The sequence below is a fragment of the Dermacentor albipictus genome, chromosome 4 (assembly GCF_038994185.2).
Source record: "Dermacentor albipictus isolate Rhodes 1998 colony chromosome 4, USDA_Dalb.pri_finalv2, whole genome shotgun sequence".
In the NCBI taxonomy this organism is placed as follows: Eukaryota; Metazoa; Arthropoda; class Arachnida; order Ixodida; family Ixodidae; genus Dermacentor; species Dermacentor albipictus.
In genome coordinates this window covers 9,255,761-9,276,285 of record NC_091824.1, presented here as the reverse complement: position 1 = coordinate 9,276,285, position 20,525 = coordinate 9,255,761, and the positions used below count along the sequence as shown (strand labels likewise).

The window sequence follows — 20,525 nt, the reverse complement described above, 5'->3', positions numbered from 1 at the left end:
CATGTCCCCACCGGAGATGAGGATCAAGTTATCATTAGTAATACAGGTAAATAGTTTGTCTAAGTAGTTAAAAAAAACGCAATGGTGAACCATTTGGCGGGCGGCTGCACACAACAATTGCAGTGTTTTTTATCTTAACTGTGAGAATTTCATAGTCACTTGTTATTACCGAGCATTCTGAAATAATATTGCAGTCATAGTCCTTTCGATCCCAAATACATATCCCGCGACCGCGACCAATGGAACGAATTAGATCAATTGTTTCATGTGTCGGAAGTCTACAGACATTTCTTTCATCAGTGATCCTTGCTTCGGATAACATATTGTCACGTGGTCGTGACGTTGAATAACACAGTAGCAGTACTGTGAACGACAAAACTAACTTTTATTGGGCGAACCTGTGCCCACAAAACAGGCTACACTTATAGCACAACGACAGCGGCGAACACGCTCGGCGATCGTCGAAAATCTGATCCGCGGGTCACGCGCGTCGGCTTTTATAGAGCAGTCGTTGAATGTTCCAGACTAATCGTTGGGACCCGCATGCCTTCTACAATGTTCTACACCATTCGCGTCAAGCGATGAAATCAGATAACACAAGGTTCGGCGCCAACAGACAGCGAATAGAAGCATCGATAACTTTCCAGAAGGTTCGGATACATGCAGGCGCGTCCTGCGCTGTGCGATAACATTTGTTAGGCGGCCAAACGTGGTCGCCCGATAAAGATAAGTATACGTGTCATTACCCCCCTCTTAAAAAGCATCGACCCGATGCTGCAAACAAACGAAAGTAATAAATAAGCACTCGTAGCAAAGAAAACAACAAAATAAGGGAAGTTCGTTAGCGTCCGTAAAACGGTTTAAGACGCACCACGTGGACCACTTCAGGTCGTGCATGGCGCCGCTGTGAATGCGAAATGCCGTCTGGCTCGACCTGATAGTCCAGTGCGCCAATACGTCGGATGACCTTGTAGGGTCCGAAATAGCGTCGCAGTGGTTTCTCACTCAGTCCTCGTCGGCGTATCGGGGTCCATACCCAAACACGGTCGCCGGGCTGGTACTCGACGAAGCGTCGTCGGAGGTTGTAGTGTCGGCTGTCGGTCCTCTGCTGGCTTTTGAATCGCAGGCGTGCGAGCTGTCGGGCTTCTTCGGCGCGCTGGAGATAGCTAGCGACGTCAACATTCTCTTCGTCAGTTACGTGCGGCAGCATGGCGTCAAGCGTCGTCGTCGGGTTCCTGCCGTAGACCAGCTTGAACGGCGTGATCTGTGTTGTTTCTTGCACCGCCGTGTTGTACGCAAAGGTTACGTACGGCAGGACCGCGTCCCACGTCTTGTGTTCGACGTCGACGTACATTGCTAGCATGTCGGCGAGGGTCTTGTTCAGGCGCTCCGTGAGACCATTCGTCTGCCGATGGTACACTGTAAACAAAAAAGACACCCAGATGGGCGTTTTTTGCTTGTCCTCTAGCGCATTCCCTTTTGTACATCTTTTTCCTCCCATTGAATGGGCGTACGATAAAACTCCCATTGACATGGGCATTTATTGGGCACACAACGGGGGTACCGTAATACGCCCACTTCACCCCCTTCACCCCCATTTGACGGGGAGGTACAATGGGAGTTTTGTGAAGGAATTAAAGGCATGTTAGTTTAGGTGCGGGAAGCACGTAGCGAAATGCTTGGTGGCGCGGGTCCCGCGCTTACGCAGCACCAGACGGAACGCTGCAGGCCAAAATGTCGAGCGCCGGCGATCAAGGCTCAAGGGAACTCGTCCGTCCGTGAGCTGCCACCCGAGCAGGCGTCGCACCTGCTCGGAGCGAACGCCGGCGTCCGACACGGTGGCCTCCGGTATTCCGTCTCCTGCTGCATAGGCGTGGCGTACCGCCACGAAGCATTTCGCCGCGGGCTCGCCACACGTGGTCGAATCGACGGCACACGGCCACCGCTGAATCGACCAAGTCACGCGCACACGTGGTCCAGTGGTGAATGAACCCGTCACTGCCCGTCTTCATTTTTTCCTTTCGCTGACCACAGAGCCCCTCGTTGCAAAGCTTTTATACAATCGTCCTATCGAAAATGCTAGTCACCGGAAGTTCCTCCGAGGCCAGCAAACGCCTTCGAGATCAGTTGCTACTTGCTGAAAGGAAAAATGCACGAGACACACACTGACAGCAAAGAAAATTTATTAAACACCAAATGTAAGAAATATATGTTCACTTTCGGGCCCAAAAGAAAGCAAATTTCTGCCCCAGTAAAATAATTGTCTGGATTTTAAAAAAGAATACTGTACATTGTAGGCATGCATGCCAGTTACTAGTATTCTACATGTCCTAACACAATAAAATTAGCAAATGAAAGAAATGCTAAGAAATCTTATCTCGTTTCATACTGAAGTGTAACTACACAGCCATGTGTTTGAACTGTTACTTTGCACTGACGCTCCACGCTTTTGCACAGACTATGTATTGAGCTTACTTGACTAACAGTAAAACTCCATTTGGGCCTAGTTGGTACATAATTCTGAACTTAAACTTACAGCGGAAACACCTAAGACGGACCACAAAAGGCAGATACGGCACACACTGGCGCTAACTGACAACTTCTTTATTTCTTTGTCATCGATGCATATATAAACCCTAGGCCACACAACCGCACAGACTACATTACAGAGATCTACCAAATTACCGCATAAGCAAACGTAGGAAGTCAAATTCAGATGGGTGCAGGGAGAAAGATATGTCACTGATGCAATTATCGCCTGCCTTTTTATGTGGTAGGCCTCTAAGGCAAGCTGCGCATGCTCATTCTTGCTTTTGCCAAGAATCGACGTCCTATCAAGTCGTGTCTCACAACTGTTTTAAGGGTTTGCATGCGCAACAAGGTGCACTCCTCTACCTACATTCTTGTTACTTTTTTGCGCATGTTCCCTGCGTGGTCCCTTAAATACATAAGGTCATCTATCAACTCAAGGGAGTTGCTTGCAGGCATAGTGTTCCTTTGGCCTTTTCATCGCCGAACAAGCTTTTAAAGCTATGCTCACGCACCTGCGGAGAGAGCAGAGGAGGAGGCCAAATTCGGCATAGTGCATCATACGTGTCACGCGCTGTCGGCGTGGTTTACACCATTCCACTCTCATGTGGTAAGATACAGCTTGGCTAGATAGGGCATTGCGTCAATGAGCTACTCAGGGAACATGCGCAAAAAGTAAACAACAATGTAGATAGAGCAGCGCACCTTGGTGCGCATATAAACTCTTGCAACAATTGTGAGGCACAACTTGACGGGACGTTGATTCTAGGCAAAAGCAAGAATGAGCACACGCGGCTTACCATAGAGGCCTACCACATAAAAAGGCAAGGCGATAATTGCATCAGTGAGATATCTTTGTCCCTGCACCCATCTGAATTTGACTTCCTACGTTTGCTTATGTGATAATTTGGCAGATCTCTGAAATGTAATCTGATTGCCTGCACGGTTGTGTGGTCTAGGGTTTATATTGCATCGACGACGAAGAAATAAAGAAGTTATTAGCCTCGATGTGTCGTATGTTCCTTTTGTGGTCCGTCTTAGGTGTTTGTGCTGTAAGTTTAAGTTGCTTGACTAAGCCATTCTAAATTAACAGTGGCTTATATAATGAGGCTGATCAGTGGTATTTTCCATGGACTAGCACACAAATATGATAAATGTCAAAGTACTAAGTTAAGAAATTGGGACTCAACACACAAACAAGCTACATAATTTAATGTAGTTGTTGGGCTGTATTTCTGAGCAGGCTATTAAAAATAAACCGTATTTTGCAAACCAGAACCCACCTGCTGATTATGAGACGTGCCATAGCGAGTAACACTGGATTAATTTGGACAACCTGGGGTTCTTTAACATGCACCTAAATCGAAGTACACGGGTGCTTTTGCATTTCACTCCCACTGAAATGCAGTTTTGCTTACGACTAGATTTGCAAAAGTTCCGAATAGGATCCCCCCTATATTTTTTACAGTGGGCACTCTTTAAATGGAGCCTCAAGGGGCCAGGGAAGTTGGTTCCATTCACCAGGCATTCTATTTAGTGCGAGACATTGCAGAGAGCCAACCAACCATCAGGATGGTGTACAGTTTAAGCGGCAGTTTCGCTTAAGCGATTTTTGTTTATGAAGGTTCCACTGCAGTCCTTAATAGCGGATGAGTTGTGTTCTGCATGGACACTTTAGCATGGCTACCATGTTTAGTTGAATATTGTGCAAGCAGCAACATTTCACTGTACCCAGTGCAATATATAAAGCCAGCAATGTAACATGCTGCAAATGCAGCCACGAACAAGTAACTCCTCTATCATACCCAATAACAGCATCTTTAGACGAGATTAGTACTGGTTTCTCATGTTTAAGTGCCTTGTTTTCAGAAATCAAATCCTCCTGATCACATTGGTTTCCAATCATGTCATTCCCCGAGCTGAGGTCATTTGAGATTGCATTTAATTGCACTTCAGATAGCATATTGGTCTTATTTAAAAAGCACATGGCATCACAGTCACCACCTAGATATAGAATTCAAGCTGCAACGCAGTAGCAGACATTCTGAGGTAGATGCCTAACTATTCTTTTCAATTGGGATGCATACTCAAAACACTGCTATGCAATTGCAGACAGGGCTGGTAGTGTAGCAACCAGGACAGATTTAACGGACATACAGGAGCAAAATTAGAACTTGAGACTGACTCCAACCAAATAACTGAATTTTATTAGCCCGACGTTTCGGAGCCCATTCGGCTCCTTCTTCAGGGGTTGTTCTTCGGGGGGTGGCGGTGTGCCGCTTTTAAAGCGTCTTTTTTGAAGAAAGGAGGGGGGGGGGAACACGGGAGGTGGGGAGACACTCCACAGACGGAAAGGTGGGGGGGAACAAAAGGAAAGGGGGGTTTGTGTGTTGACCGCTTCCAAGGAGCTGCGATGACCGGTGCTGGGTGGAGTGCTCACGAGGGTGCCCTTGATGGGCCGCGGGGGGGGGGGGGAGGTTACAGGGTCGCGCGGACGTTCTGTGTTGTTGAAACGAGCGGGAGTCTATCTGGCTGTGCGTCCTTTTCTTCTTTTCGTCGTTTCGCCAAGGCCATGGACATAGACCGAGGGTAGGTTGCCCTTCACACGGTTTATGTTATTCTCCGTATTCTGAATGTGCCATGACTCCAGTAGTAGTCTCTTTCGCCAGTTCGTTTCTGTTTGAAGGATTTCAGTTTCCTTGAAAGCAATTTTGTGGTCGGCGACTTCAGAGTGTTCAGCGACGGCGCTGCGAATACGGTTGAATGTCCTGACGTCGTTCTCGTGTTGTCTGATCCTTTCTTTTAGACCAAAAATCTAAAAGAAAGGATCAGACAACACGAGAACGACGTCAGGACATTCAACCGTATTCGCAGCGCCGTCGCTGAACACTCTGAAGTCGCCGACCACAAAATTGCTTTCAAGGAAACTGAAATCCTTCAAACAGAAACGAACTGGCGAAAGAGACTACTACTGGAGTCATGGCACATTCAGAATACGGAGAATAACATAAACCGTGTGAAGGGCAACCTACCCTCGGTCTATGTCCATGGCCTTGGCGAAACGACGAAAAGAAGAAAAGGACGCACAGCCAGATAGACTCCCGCTCGTTTCAACAACACAGAACGTCCGCGCGACCCTGTAACCTCCCCCCCCCCCCCCCCCCCGCGGCCCATCAAGGGCACCCTCGTGAGCACTCCACCCAGCACCGGTCATCGCAGCTCCTTGGAAGCGGTCAACAACACAAACCCCCCTTTCCTTTTGTTCCCCCCCACCTTTCCGTCTGTGGAGTGTCTCCCCACCTCCCGTGTTCCCCCCCCCCTCCTTTCTTCAAAAAAGATGCTTTAAAAGCGGCACACCGCCACCCCCCGAAGAACAACCCCTGAAGAAGGAGCCGAATGGGCTCCGAAACGTCGGGCTAATAAAATTCAGTTATTTGGTTGGAGTCAGTCTCAAGTTCTAATCAATTTCCCAACCAGACAGGCAATTCTGTCGAAATGTTTAGCTTCAGGAGCAAAATTGTGTGAGCTTCGAATAAATATTCTCTCTGAGGAACCATGCTGTCCAGTTATAAAATGGGGATCGAAATAAAGTAGTTGGAGAGCAAACCTGCATTTCATTAAGTAAATAAAATACTGTTCATGCTACCTTCCAGGGTGCACACTACATTCTCTTTCTTTGAATGTGAATTTGTTACCTTGCCATGGGTTGCCAAATGTATGGGTGTATTGTTGGTCGAGGGTGGATATAGGTCTCAGGCTAGAGGAAATATTTCGACAAGGAGACTTGCCAGGTTGAGCAACGAATGTCTCAGGCTGGAGCCTTTGGTTTCCTTGCAATGATGTTGGCTCGCTTGAGACTTTTTTTGTTGGACAACTGTTGACAATTAATGTCGCCATCTTTTCATTTACCCTCATCTTAGTCAACCCATTGCTCCACGCAGGAGCTGCACTTTCATTAAGAATAAAAATATTAATGAGCTAAAAGGCTTTGTGCATGGCTGCGTCCCCAAGTGCAAAAATTCGTTTTCAATGAATGACAGAGTTGATACCTTTCTTGAGAATTCAATAGGAAGAACCAAAACTTAAGCTAACAGACTGGTTATGACGACAAGTAAACATGAATTGATGTGGAGTGCCATTTCTTCATTTCCCACCAGGCTTGGGGCCAGCCGGACTTCTTCCTAAAATTGAGAATTTTCTAATTAACTACATATTAAGAGTATCCTCTTCATAACCTAAAAATTAAAAAAAATGGTTATTTGGTTATTCATATTTAGTTGGGAACAGCGCGAAGAACACTGAGGAAGTAAGGGCGTATACAGTAATGACACATAGTGCTGGCTGACTACAGATTTATTATTAGAACAGTCAAACAGTTCCGTACTTTGGAATGCTTCCTAAAAGCCATAAAAAACCAAAGCAGGAAGCAGTTGTACGAAATAATGTATGTGCATGAAAAATGCTACTGATCATAGGTTTGCAGATATGTGTGCCATTTACTTGTCAGTTAACAAAACATGTGTTACACTGAAACATTTCTCCCACAATTTGGCAATTCTGTGGGCATTGATTATTGCTTGGGTCATTTGGTTGCTGTTGTTACTGCTATTAGTGTATAGTGAAGTGTAATGTAGATGGAGAAGTGCTACTGACAACTACGAACATTGGCAAATTTTGCTGCACCAGGATAATGCACGCATTGTCCTGCTGCAGCGAAACTTTCCAGTAAACTTTCACAGTTCTCTGTAGTACTTTCCCATCTGTCTCGCCTCACACTGTTTAATCTATAGCGCTTCACCATACTATAACATGCGCCACCAACTGACACAAAATTCTACCCTTCTGAAGTTCCTACTGCTACTTCGCACTCGTCGCATTCAGGCTGCCAGCCGTACTGAGCCCAATGTAGTATAACTGCATGGACTGGCCGCTCCTGTCATGGATTTACTCTGGTGTAATGGCACCACAGAAGCAAACGAAGACAAAGACATGCAGGACACAAGTGCTTAACCTCAACTCTGACTTTAATATGAAAACAGACATATACAACACGTAGTGACACGAAGTGACGTTATTAATTCAAAAACAAATCCTTCGTGCAATTTAACTGAGAATGACCGATGCATTTGTCCTTTTCACGCTAATCTGCCAAAGCTTAATTATCTTATGTACATTTGCTCATAATTTCTGGCAACGAGTTTCGAAGAACACTGGAACGAACCACTCTATTTTGCAGTGCATCACAATGTGCGGATGAGAGTTGTTGCACACAAACTTCATTAGCCTCAATCTCAAATTATTACAATGCGTGTCTATGCAATGCAAGCATGACTGGATAGGAATGGCAGACTGTACATAACCTCCATTGCACAGAGCAACGCCTGCAAATTGTGCTGCATGCAACAAACAAATTAGTTTATTTTCCTGGCTTCAGTGTTTTTTTCTCATCAGAGCAAATCTCTCTTCACATGTTTCATACAAAAAAAAAATGTTTGCCCGTAGGGACCAGCTACACAATTACTCACGAAAATCCGAAATGCATACGAAACAACTGCCAGCACTTCTTTACTTCATCATCTCATTGATTATATTCCCTAGTCATGCCTGATTTAGTTGCGCAAATCCTTTTTCTCAGGCCCTTGTTAGGAGAGTTTTGTGCTGCAACAAAAGGCAGAAGCCAAAAAAAGAAAGAGGTTGGTTGTGGCTTGAAGCACAATATGCATCTAGTGAGCTAGGCCGCAAGCGTTGCGTAGTCTGTTGCCATCACAAGGCCGTGCCTACATCGGACAGATGGGATGCTCTATTAATGCGAAATCAGGGAGATTGAGGCAGTATGAGTCATCTGTGTGAAACAACCCTCCCTCACACAATGGTAAATGCTGCAAAGAATGTGACCGCGGTCCTGTGTTCTACAAAACTTGCGTTGTAGCGAGGTATTATGACCTGACAACACGCAAGGTAATTCTGGTTTGCAACATTTAAAAAGAATGATAAATGTATCAGCGATCCATTAGTTGCAAGGCATAAAGAATTTCTTTTAACAGATATCATCACATAATGTTTCCACCTGTTATTAAATATTGTGTTTCCTTATTTTAAAGCTTGAAGTGAGAGCCGGTGCTTGTGTCATGCGTACATATCTTTCTTCGTTTACATTTTGTGGTGCCAATACACCAGAATTTGTATAACCAAATGGCCACATTGCTTTTGTCACGTTATAGTGGTGCTTGCAAAGCCTCGCAAACAGCAGCCTATTTGGTCAAAACGTGCTTTTGTACATATGGTTTTCCAAAAAGAAAAGCTGCGAAAAGGTAACAGAATCAACAGCAGTAGGTTAAATCCACTGCAATGCTTTACTTTTCTGCCTTTATTATTCGTTACACCTAAGTGGATAAGCCAGAGTGTGAATGTTACAGAAATGCACCAAATAAGTTGTTGAAATTATGCAAAAATGTTAACGCAACTAAGCATAGATTTATGTGCAATAATAGACACCACTCAGTTTCTTTCCTTCTGACACAAACGTAGTATATCTTACTTTTTTGGCATGAAGAAAAGCATATGTAGACCAGGCAATATTTAAATGAGAGCCTTCACGATTAAGAACCACTATGTGACCATTAGGGTACATACACTGTAAATAGTTCAGATGATGTCCCGAATATCACAACTGCAACATGTTAGCGAAAGCAGCAACCATTAACCCCGAAACTAATCGAATCCCACAAAAAAATGGCTGCGGCTTAAATAAGGTTAAGCCCAGGATGCGAAGCATACTAGCCTTTATTTTAGTTGTTGAACCACTGTTTATCCTGGTGAACTGCTGTTGCTTGGCTATATTTGGTTCGGCTAGACGAAGAAACAACTCATGGAGGCGAGCGCACGAGCTGAGACCCGGCTATGTAGCTACGTGGCCGCAAGCAAGCGCACGAGTTGAGCCTCCGCTTTTGCAGCTGTTATGACGTCATATGGTAGCTACGCGGCCGCGGGCGGCGCAGCAAGGAAGAGCGTGGTTGTGCGGCTAGTATGCTTCGCATAATAACAAAAAAGAGATGTATGTGTCAGTGCAGCACCTGTATTCTGAAGTTACAGGAAAGTGGCCAACCCCTGCCTCTTTATGTGCTTTCGTGCCTTTGACAAGGTGTTACTAGATATTTATTTGCTTCTCTGTTGCAAAAACACATCAATTATCAGGTCCGTGCACAGTGCACCATGCCATTTATCTATGTGGACTCACTTTGTGTCCTTAGCACTGCTCTCACCTGTTCAGAACTAACAATCGCAAAAAGACTTGTTCTACTTAAATCTACATGCCTGAACATGTGGGTTCTGCAGTTGAAATAAGGTAATTATAAGTAAAACAAATGAAATGTTCTGATGAACTTTGTTTTCATAATCTAATTGTTTATTTGGACGCATAACCAGTCAGATCATTTGCACTAACACAAGAAAACAAATTCAACACACTGGTTTATACTGGTTGGTGCTCTTTTGACTTTAGTACACACTGAACAAACGACAGGCAGTGAGAAATACCAACAAGCATTAACTTCCAGACGGCATTATTGGTCACATGTGCACATGATATAGCTACAAAAACCCAAACGAAAGTAAACAAAAAAGTAAATTTTAACAGAAGAAGAACAAGACAAAACAAATTTCTTCTGGTAGCTAAGTCACAATCAAGGTGCAAATGCCAGCTATAGTTCGGCAAGCACACATTTAGTTATTTTGCTCAGTCGCTTAATATCACAATTTCTTGTTTGACAGCAACACTGACGGGACATCTGTGCTTATCTTTATTGCACATGCCATTTTTGCTCGCCCCAAGATGCCTTTCTTTCAGCATGAAAAAAACATCTTAGATAGACGAAACAAGGCAAAAATGGCTGCTTATGCATTTGTACGATATTCGAACTGAGAGGGGTGAGAAGTAATAAAATGTTCTACTTTCATAATTTTTCTACCATGTGCATAACATTTCTCAATAGGAATGAAGCAATGAATAAAGGGAAAGTCAGACATCCACCCGTTCGTACCAATCGCTACAAAGGAAACCCATACGGATTCCTGGAAAGAAAGGCGTCATAGTTGAAGAAAAATTCGTCCTGGTCCGGGACTCGAACCCGGGGCCACCGCCTTTCCGGGGCAGCCGCTCTACCATCTGAGCTAACCAGGCAGCTAGCAGATGGCAGGGCGAAGTCGAATTTGTAGACAACACAAAGCAAAGGCAAGAGTTTGACGTAGTAGTGCTGCGGAAACCCGCAAGGTGGAGAGAAGTAATGAATAAAGGGAAAATCCTGGTTAGCTCAGATCGTAGACCGGCTGCCCCGGAAAGGCGGTGGTCCCGGGCTCGAGTCCCGGACCAGGACGAATTTTTCTTCAACTATGAGGCCTTTCTTTCGAGGAATCTGTACGGGTTTCCTTTGTAGCAATTGCTACGAACGGGTGGATCTCTGATTTTCCCTTCATTCATTGCTTCTCTCCACCTTGCGGGTTTCCGCAGAACTACTATGTCAAACTCTTGCCTTTGCTTTGTGTTGTCGACAAAATCAACTTCGCCCTGCCATCTGCTAGCCGCCTGGTTGGCTCAGATTGTAGAGCGGCTGCCCCGGAAAGGCGGTGGTTCCGGGTTCGAGTCCCGGACCAGGACGAATTTTTCTTCAACTATGAGGCCTTTCTTGCGAGGAATCCGTATGGGTTTCCTTTGTAGCAGTTGCTACGAACGGGTGGATGTCTAATTTTCCCTTTATTCATTACTTCTCTCCACCTTGCGGGTTTCCGCAGAACTACTATGTCCAACTCTTTCCTTTGCTTTGTGTTGTCGACAAATTCGACTTCGCCCTGCCATCTGCTAGCCGCCTGGTTAGCTCAGATGGTAGAGCGGCTGCCCCGGAAAGGCGGTGGTCCCGGGTTCGAGTCCCGGACCAGGACGAATTTTTCTTCAACTATGAGGCCTTTCTTTCGAGGAATCCGTATGGGTTTCCTTTGCAGCGATTGCTACGAACGGGTGAATGTCTGACTTTCCCTTTATTTATTGCTTCATTCCTATTGAGAAATGTTATGCACATGGTAGAAAAATTATGAAAGTAGAACATTTTATTACTTCTCACCCCTCTCAGTTCGAATATCATAAAAATGCATAAGCAGCCATTTTTGCCTTGTTTCGTCTATCTAAGATGTTTTTTTCATGCTGAAAGAAAGGCATGTGTTTAAAGAATAAGCTTGGTTGCTACATGTAAAGGAATTGTGTAATGTGACAAAGGTTGCTGAAATCAAAATATATTTGTGATTTCCTTGCGACTGGAACACTCAAAAGGAAAACGACCTTTTAAACAAACTAAGAAAAAGCCACAGCACACGCACGCATACTAAGCCAGGGACTAGTATATCAAACTGATATGAGAAGACTTTCAAAAAAGAATCTTTCCCGGTTTGGTCAAATTTTTAAAACAATGGTTAACACCTGGCCCCACACCTTAAATCTAGAAGAAATAAAGTTCTTAAGTTACTCTGTGTTCTTTCTTCAACCCAACAAATCTGCCTAGAAAAATGGGTCAAGTCTACATCTGTGGCAAGGTGTGAACAAGAAACTCGCTTTAGCTGGCAGCAGTGCTCCCTGCAATGAATATTCAGGCAGAAAATTGCTACTCCAATATGACTGTGCCCCCAAGAAAACCAAATGTGGTAGACTACATCAATGCACATGGAAAATCTTTAGTCTATGCTTGCTGGCACCCTGTCTGTATTGGCCTCTAGAATAATTGTGGCCCCCACGTGCTGTAATCTTTCCGTGGAATAGAAAACAACATTGTGTGATACCAGCTGTGAAGTGTTAATCAGTTTAATCATGGCAGCGGTTTATTCACAGTTACTTCCAAGTGTTTACATGTTTTAAGCATTGCTTGTGGGCATCTTGGCTCCAAAACAACCTAGACCTTACATCCCAGTCTGGTGTGTAGTGTAACAAAGGCTTTTATTGGAGCAACTTGATGCTTTTATATTAGTTATTCAGTTGGCATGATCTTTCACAAAAGAGCTATAGGCAATCTTGCTGCAATAACCCTACTGTTATTATAGCATTTGTCGTGGGGAGTGCGGCTTGCCCCTTTGGTCAGAGTTCTTGCTGAACGACGATTTATTATCAGTCAGTATTATATGTGGAACTTGAACAGCTTATATTTTTCTCCTCAATCCACACATCTGCTGCACTTCTGCCAGCATCTCTACGCAGGGTTTTCTAGGTATACTTTGTGGCGCAAAATACATTTCTTGAAAAGGGACAGAAAAAAGGAAGACAGTGAAGTGCCGAACTACCAACTGTTTAATGACAGCCTGAACAAACGTATAGAAGAAAATACAACTTCCGCTCATGCGCAGGGAGCCAAGGTGTGACAGAACAACATGATCATGATAACATACTTTGGATGAAGCCCATTTCTGCGGAATATAGTACGATAGATGTATCGCTGACACAATCAGACCCTTTCTTTTTAATATAAAATGCTTCCAACAACTCCCTTGCAGTTCCGCAGAAATGTGCAGAAATGTACTTTTTTCCGCTGAAATGTGCTTCATCCAAAGTACGTTATCGCGACCATGCTCCTCTGCCGCACCTAGGCCAAGGTAAATGCACCTGGTAGCGAAGCTTCCATAGGAGCCCATACGTTCAAAACATGGTGGTCCATCGGCGGTCCATGGGGCTTAGCGCCATCTGTATGTGGTGGGAACACTTCCGGCGGAAGAAAAAATAATGTGACGCCATGTCCGTTAAAAGCAGAAGTGACGTCATTTTGTTTCCGAAGGCGCGAAATTTGTTTTGTTTTTCTTCCTTAGGAGCTATATATTCAAATGCCCTGCCATTCGACTGGATGGGCGTTTCGAGCTTTCAGCGTGGAAAGCGATGCAGGAAAAGGCCAGCCGTACGGTTGTCAAAATCGCATCCCTGCACAGAACATACTTTCTTTGGAGGCGGACGAAAGCTTTAGGTGTAGAGTGCTGATCCTATTGCTGGATGCCAAGCCCGTCGGCCAGCGCGGTCGCACGAAAACAACTACACAATTATCTGGCGGTCGTAACTAACTACATTTGACTGAACAGATTAAGAAGCAATGAAGTTACCCACGTCACCAAATTGAGACAAACTTTGACAAGCAAGAAAGCACAAACTGTGAGGGGGGCGTATTTCAACAGGTGATACGAGTGCGCCTTTCTGCCCATTTCAAGACGTGCGTTGCATTGCGAGTGATACTGGCGTCAACGCCCCCTGTAGCGATGGGCGCTTAAAAGAAATGCATTTATTAATAATAATAAAATTAAACGTGTATTTTCTTAACTCGTCAAGAATGTATAAAATTGTCTAGGAATTTCATTTTCGTTGAATGAATCTAACTGTGTCTCGTTTGAATTAAAAAAACGCGTTTTTCTTTCCCAATGTTTGTTCCCTCCAAACATAGTCGCGCTTCAATCGCTGCTCCCATAACCCCCCATGCTGATGTCGGTGACAATCTGTACTGAACCGCTTTTCGCCCGAAGCTTCGCGACCTATTTGGATCGACCTTGCCTAGGCTCCCTGCGCTTGAGCGGAAGTTGTATTTTCTTCTATACGTTTGTTCAGGCTGCCATTAAACAGTTGGTAGTTTGGCACTTCACTGTCTTCCTTTCTTCTGTCCCTTTCAAGAAATGTATTTTGCACCACAAAGTATACCTAGGAAATCTAAGCACCAACTTGCCCAAGAAGAAGTCCTTTTGGAACATCTACACAGGGTGTTTTGACTAATGTCATACCAAGTGAGCACACTACAAACCTTGCGTGCATCGTTTTCATGACTCTTTCGGTGACCATATTTCGTTTTCAGTGACTTTATCAACTAAGTATCTAGCGGCAGCTTGAACATAGGCACTCATGAGAACTCGCACCAGGCTTGGTCGAATACGTCCAGCACTGCATCACTGAGTAGTGAACCATGCTGTAAGAGTTGGCAACTAAATTGCCACCTTGAGATTGAAACTTTTCAACCTTACAATCAAGGCTTCAATTGCCCAGCCAGCGAGCTGCAGCAAAGGTGTGAACTATAGTCATCTAATGTCACATTCCATGTAATAGCGATAGCAGCTGATCTCTCTAGTGGTGGTCCTCAAGGCCAACAGGCGTCCCTTTCTGTGCACGTGCTTGTGTAGGACTAGGCAGGTGGTGCCAGTTTGTTCTTCAGCATTAACACTATGTTCACGCTGTATCGGGAACACATTTTCTTACTCAGTGCAATAGCCCTCGAGCCTACATAATAGCCACCAAGAGTCCTTTGTCCATCAACCTTTCCTTTGCCATGTCATTTGCTTCTGCCTTGATGTCATGGGGCAACTTCAGCTAGCTGAAGCATTGATGTTGTTTGAGTGCCCACACAGCCTTGCAGTTCTCCAACCTGAACATTGCTTCATTAAAAGCTGACATGATTTGATCTCAGCAGACAGATCAGAGTTAAAAAAGAACACTCATAAACTTCTTTCAAAGTCATTCTAACCTCGTCAATAATCCCGGGACTTTTGATGTGTTATTCAGCATTGTCCAAAGCAAGTTGGTTCTTAAAAATCAAAATAACAACTTTGTGAGCCCAGCTACTGGGCTACCTGTCCCTTCAGCGAGCCTGAAATGTCTCCTAGCCATCAAAGCAAGAGCGCAAAAAAACGACAATGAAAAGTGTGGCAGACAAAATGTTCATGTAAATCCATATGTTTATGGACTGTTACACTAACTGAAAAAGATAGTGGCTTCCCAGTACAGTCTTGATGTACGCAGTTGTTTCGGTCACGAACAAACAGCCAGTTGCCCAGTCCTGCACAAGCACAGTGTAAAGATGCTTATGGATAAAAATTTGTGTGTGCATGTGGTGCAGTGTACCACATTTAATTTTCCTGAGGCTGCAGTACACTGGGAAGACTGGTTGCTACTTCAATAGGAAGCCCTTACCGTATTGCAGCCCTTTGTTCAGATCTTGCTGCAGATTGTATCAAATGCAAATGCAAACTGTTTTGCAAGACACGTCAGTTCAGTTCAAGCAATTAGACCGAGTAACCCAAGAAATACTTCAAGCCTCCAAAACGTTTGATTACAGTCCCTAGTTTAGTACAGGTTTTCGCCTGATGTTTTGGCTTCTACGGTATAATGCTGTGTATAAGGCTTGCTAGGTACTAGTGCTTTGATGTGCACACTCTCTTGTGTTGCTATAATTACAACTTGTAACAAAGATTTTCGTTCCTCACGAACGTTTGGACACAGTGCATGTGAGTTCATCTTTTAACCTGTTTTTCATTCGATCTGTGCATTTACATCGAACGTAAACTACAAAATATCAGTACAGAGAATCACAAAAGAACACACCTGCGTAACGATTCTGCCAAGATCGTTGGAGTGGTCAGTCACAGGATGCAACACCGGTAGAAAGGCACCCTGAGGTAAAGCAAAATAACAATCGTAAGATGCGGATCAAAAATTTTATTCTGTGAGGCTTTTGGCATGTATACTAATTACTACATTTGTATGTAAAATAGTTTTGCATAATAGCTGAGCAAGGTTAACGTTTCGCCCTGTGACTGTCAGCCAGCGCTACTCATGGCAATGGTGACAAATATGGCACATCCTTTTCAAATGGAACTTTTGTGCATTACATGAATTGAACTTAGGTTCACATAATACATGACACCTGTGGTTAGAAGGATGTGTTGCATGCCGCACCAACGCCACAAGTGGCACTGCCTAACACTTCCAGGGCCAGACTTAGTACATAAACAATACAAATGTGCAACAAAGTGAACAGGTGGACAGCTGCTGCTATAACTCAAAGATTACATGCACCATGCTGATGTGAATGCAGCTCCCATCAGGATAGAGTTGCCCTTTGGTGCACTTCATTTCTCTTCCTCTTTTGTCTTCATTGCAAGCTGGTGCCTTATGGTATTAATGAACAAAAATTAAGCACCTCAGTTCCCATTCTTGTTTTGCTACATGCTGTAAAGTCATCCAAATGCGCTTAAGACTCTTAAGGATGTACTTTAGCCATTTTGTCTTGACAATATTTTTCGCTTGGCTTCACTACACCTTAATGTAGTGCAAATTATAGAGAATGCTTACAAAAAAACCTACTCCACAAAATAACACCTTCAAATAAAATTACACCGTCTATGGCTTCGAGATGTGCACATACATATTTTTTACATGGTTACAATGAAAATATAAATGACTGTTCTAATACGCATACTTAGCATACTGCATAGCAGTCACCTGGTTCCAAAATGTTTCTTTCTTATCACACATAGGACGGCCACAACTATAAATTTATTTCTGGTAGTGACTTAAGTCACGGCCAAAACCTTCATAGTGCAATCAATGAAAATTTTCGAAGTTAAAGCAGTTAGACATAAACAGGGCCAACAGTTTTAAGGTGTTAAATAATGAACTGTTATGGAATATGGCAGTAGAAGGCCATGCACCTGAAACATAGGTACTGTTTATCATATAAGCACATTCTTATATTTTTGCTTACTTTCCTAGGGATTGCATTAAACAGTTTGCTGATGTGTAAATTTTGCTACATGACTGTATCGTATTAGCCCTTATCTTTTCACATTTGGCTTACTGCAGCTTTATGCACATGCAAATGGGCCACTACTACCTTCAGGTGAAGGCCAAACACTATGCTGTCCAACATACATGCATTTTACTACACCGAACAGTAGACTTAGAGAAGGAGCAACTCTTTTAAAAAGTGCAGTTCTTTGGACACACATTGATATATATGTGGAAAACAAAGATTTTTGCTAAAATGATAACTTAAACTAATTGGTACTGAGCATAATGCATCATGCAAGAAACTTGCATATACCGGGCACCGCTATAGACACTGCGACCTCTGCAGTTTCTTCACAATCTGGCATAATGTGCTCAAGCTGCCTGTAAACACTGGAGGGTGTCTATGATACATTAAGAAGCTCAGCAAACATGAGAAGGACCTAAAATGAAGGTCAGAGAAGCAAAGCAAATTTTTAACCATTCCTCTCTATGTTGCTATGAATGTGAAGGTGCCAGCAAATGATGTATTTGAACTGTGTTTTTAATGGTGCAATACTAGAGAGCACATTTTTGCAATACTAATGTGACAGAGAAGAATGACAGAAACTAACTTAATGAATATTTTTCTAAACTTGCACGAGGGTTTCGTCATTATGCTGATGCACACACCTGCATATCTCTACTGTGAAGTCTTGTTTCGGTTTCCTATTTTATTTTCACATAGTAATTTACATCATACACTTGTCCTGAAATACATCACGTTAGGCTCCTTCAGTATTTTTTTTCTTACTTGAACACACATGCCTATACAGGGCACACACTCAAATACATGCAAAGCTGCCACGGGACTGGCCATTTGAGGTCGACATGTTTGTACAGCGCAAAAGACGAGGACCGAAGGAAGAACACAACACAGGTGCTGTCACACACACACTCAAGGCACTCTGCGGGATTCTCAGGCTTCTTTCATGCTCCTACAAACACGTTATGTAGCACATATTGAGCCACAAAAAGCTGTACTGGAAGATGTTCATGTTGCACTACAATTTTATAATTGAGACTTTTTATCTAATTATAATATCTGAGTTGATTATTTGATTAAGAATAATTAGGTAATTAGGCAAAATGCAGAAAATCTAAGTATTTCCAAGAGACAGGAAACAACATTACCTAGGTTCTGTGCAGCTAGGTGGCACATGCATATTTTTTTAAGTCTGCTACAGTTACGTGGGATAACCTGCATACGTCCCATGGAACAGGTGTCACACCAATCACTCTAAGTGATGCCGCTAAGCTAGCCATTGCACTTAAAACATATAGGGTAATAAAAGTAAACTCTAGGTAAGAGCATACCAAGACCTCTATTGCTGAAAAGGGAAACTGATGGGAGGCGACTGATCTCCGGTTATGAAGCTGCTTCATCCTCACAGCTGGCAACGAAACGGCCGCAACCACAGTCCTGAAATAAAAGAGAAAAAGTTGACACTACAGTGATCACATGGAACACGAAAAAGCTGGTCGCCAGTTTATCTTGGAGAGCATCTGCTGCTACATTAGGTTTTGTATATATGTCAGCTCATTGTTAAACTAAGCTTGCCAAAATTTTATACCTTAATGGCTTTGTTCTTTACAAACTAAAACCTTTGCCTAACTCATACACTTATGCACTACTTAAGCTATGAGATGTTTACTGATCCCTTACAATGAATGGCTTCTAAGACAAATTATTTCACACAAAAGGATGCATAACTTATGAGTGCTACTGACATTGAATACCAAGGTATTACCTTTTTATAACAGACGATGGCAGACCAAGCACATTTTTCTCACAGATACAGGTTGATCGGTCTGCCTTTCTTTTTTCACCAGCAGTAGAAATTTTGTTATTAATATTCGTGCAATATAGGATGATGCTATGATGTGAGATATGATCCTGAGTTGAAAAGCGCCACTTTTTTGTGTGAATTTGGCACCTAGAATTCAAAACTCAATATCTGTACCCAATACGCAACGGCAAAGCAGCAAAGTAATTAAACATTAAACAAGTCCAGGTATCCAGTGCACAGCGCCAGCTGTTGAATAACAACATTGCATTGCACAAGCAACGACTGTATAGATGTAGCGTAGTATGTGCACGGCAGGCGTAGTGGCGGCCTCCAGCAAAGAACACAGCCATGGAACGACGCGCCCGTTTGAGCCCTCGCCGGCAATTCTATCGCGTAAATTGATATATCCCGTCACGGCACAGGCATCGTTTTCTGGCCGCCGAGGTGCCGGCGCCACTGGTACTCACCTGCTCCGGCCGCCGAGGTTCAAGTGACGGCGTATCCAGTAATCTGAATCAAAGAAGGACACTGTTACCGCCAAGCAGTACGCTAACTATAAACTATAAAGCGTTTCTTATACTCTGACCGGCAGTTCATGCGGCGTTGAACCGTAGTGCCGTTGAAAGCTCACCACACGCTTTTAATACCACAAACGCGCCGCCGACATTTCACGCCCGTAGATCAAAGTCGACGGGCGCAGGCTCTACATGCTACACGCTGCAGTCGCACACTCCCTGCACAATCAGCGGCGTGGGCGCGAAGAGACACAAACGATAGCACGGAGCGTACTGGCAAATCTGCACAATGCGCGCTTAGTGAGCGACCTACTGCACACAGTCGCACGAGCTAGCGGACTGGCGCCGCGTACGCGCCAGCTAGCAGATACCGCGCACAAAGAAGCGCCGCCGGTTCTCGTTCAAATGATCGCTGTACAAACACTCACACACGCGCACCGCAGCAAACCCTTAACGAGCCGCCACATTTTCAGGCCGTGGTTAGGCGGCGAAGCTTAGCTCACCTCGCACTGCACATAACTATTATGGTAGTGGCTTGCGCTTCGGGGAACATGTCGAATGCTCACATCCACCCTATTAAAGACGCGGCACAGTCCCTCATCATGTAAAATTCTAGTTTAAGTACACTCGCTTGACCCTAAACACTCAAGTCACCTCGATTACGACAAAGCTCGAAGAAACACAGTGATCGCACAAAATGGCTCTAGACGGCCAACTGTCGCGCCATGTTGTACTGAGACCTTCAATAAGTCATATCAGCGCGTCTCCTCACTTAGAACATATGCACACTCATAGAACGTGTAATAATCGTTCAAAGTCACTTACCGTGGAGTCTTGAGGGTTCAAAGCAGTGTGAAACATCCACCACGGTAGAAGAATGTGCAGCCGCTGACAAATAGCTGAACATTCAACGCGCGCGCGCGAGCGCTCCGAAGGCTTGTGTTCCTGCGCGCGTAGTTCCGACTTGCGGCGTCGCTCTGCAGCACCAAGGCGCGGCCACTCCGAACAGAAAAACAGCGCCGACACACAATGCGCGGGATATTTCGAATCTAACTGCAGAAATAATCCTGAAATTGTCGCTGCGGCTGC

General features: G+C 44.2%; 1 protein-coding gene across 4 annotated transcripts; it reads right to left on the bottom strand.

The window, feature by feature from the left end:
* Positions 1-446: 446 nt before the first annotated feature.
* LOC135910388 (uncharacterized) lies at positions 447-20,382 on the bottom strand. 4 transcript variants are annotated; one of them, XM_070536828.1, is made up of 5 exons: positions 20,262-20,382; positions 19,389-19,431; positions 18,449-18,554; positions 15,908-15,976; positions 447-1,419 (listed from the first exon to the last, which is right to left on the bottom strand). In XM_070536828.1, the coding sequence occupies exons 1-5, from the start codon at positions 20,341-20,343 to the stop codon at positions 1,381-1,383; spliced, it is 339 nt and encodes a 112-aa protein (XP_070392929.1). In that variant the 5' UTR covers positions 20,344-20,382; the 3' UTR covers positions 447-1,380. The 4 variants fall into 4 exon arrangements, 3 of the variants coding, with proteins under 3 accessions (XP_070392929.1, XP_065298515.1, XP_065298516.1); XR_011513811.1 differs by lacking the exons at positions 447-1,419; positions 20,262-20,382 and adding exons at positions 5,901-6,710; positions 19,508-19,558; XM_065442443.2 differs by lacking the exon at positions 447-1,419 and adding an exon at positions 5,901-6,710.
* Positions 20,383-20,525: the final 143 nt, after the last annotated feature.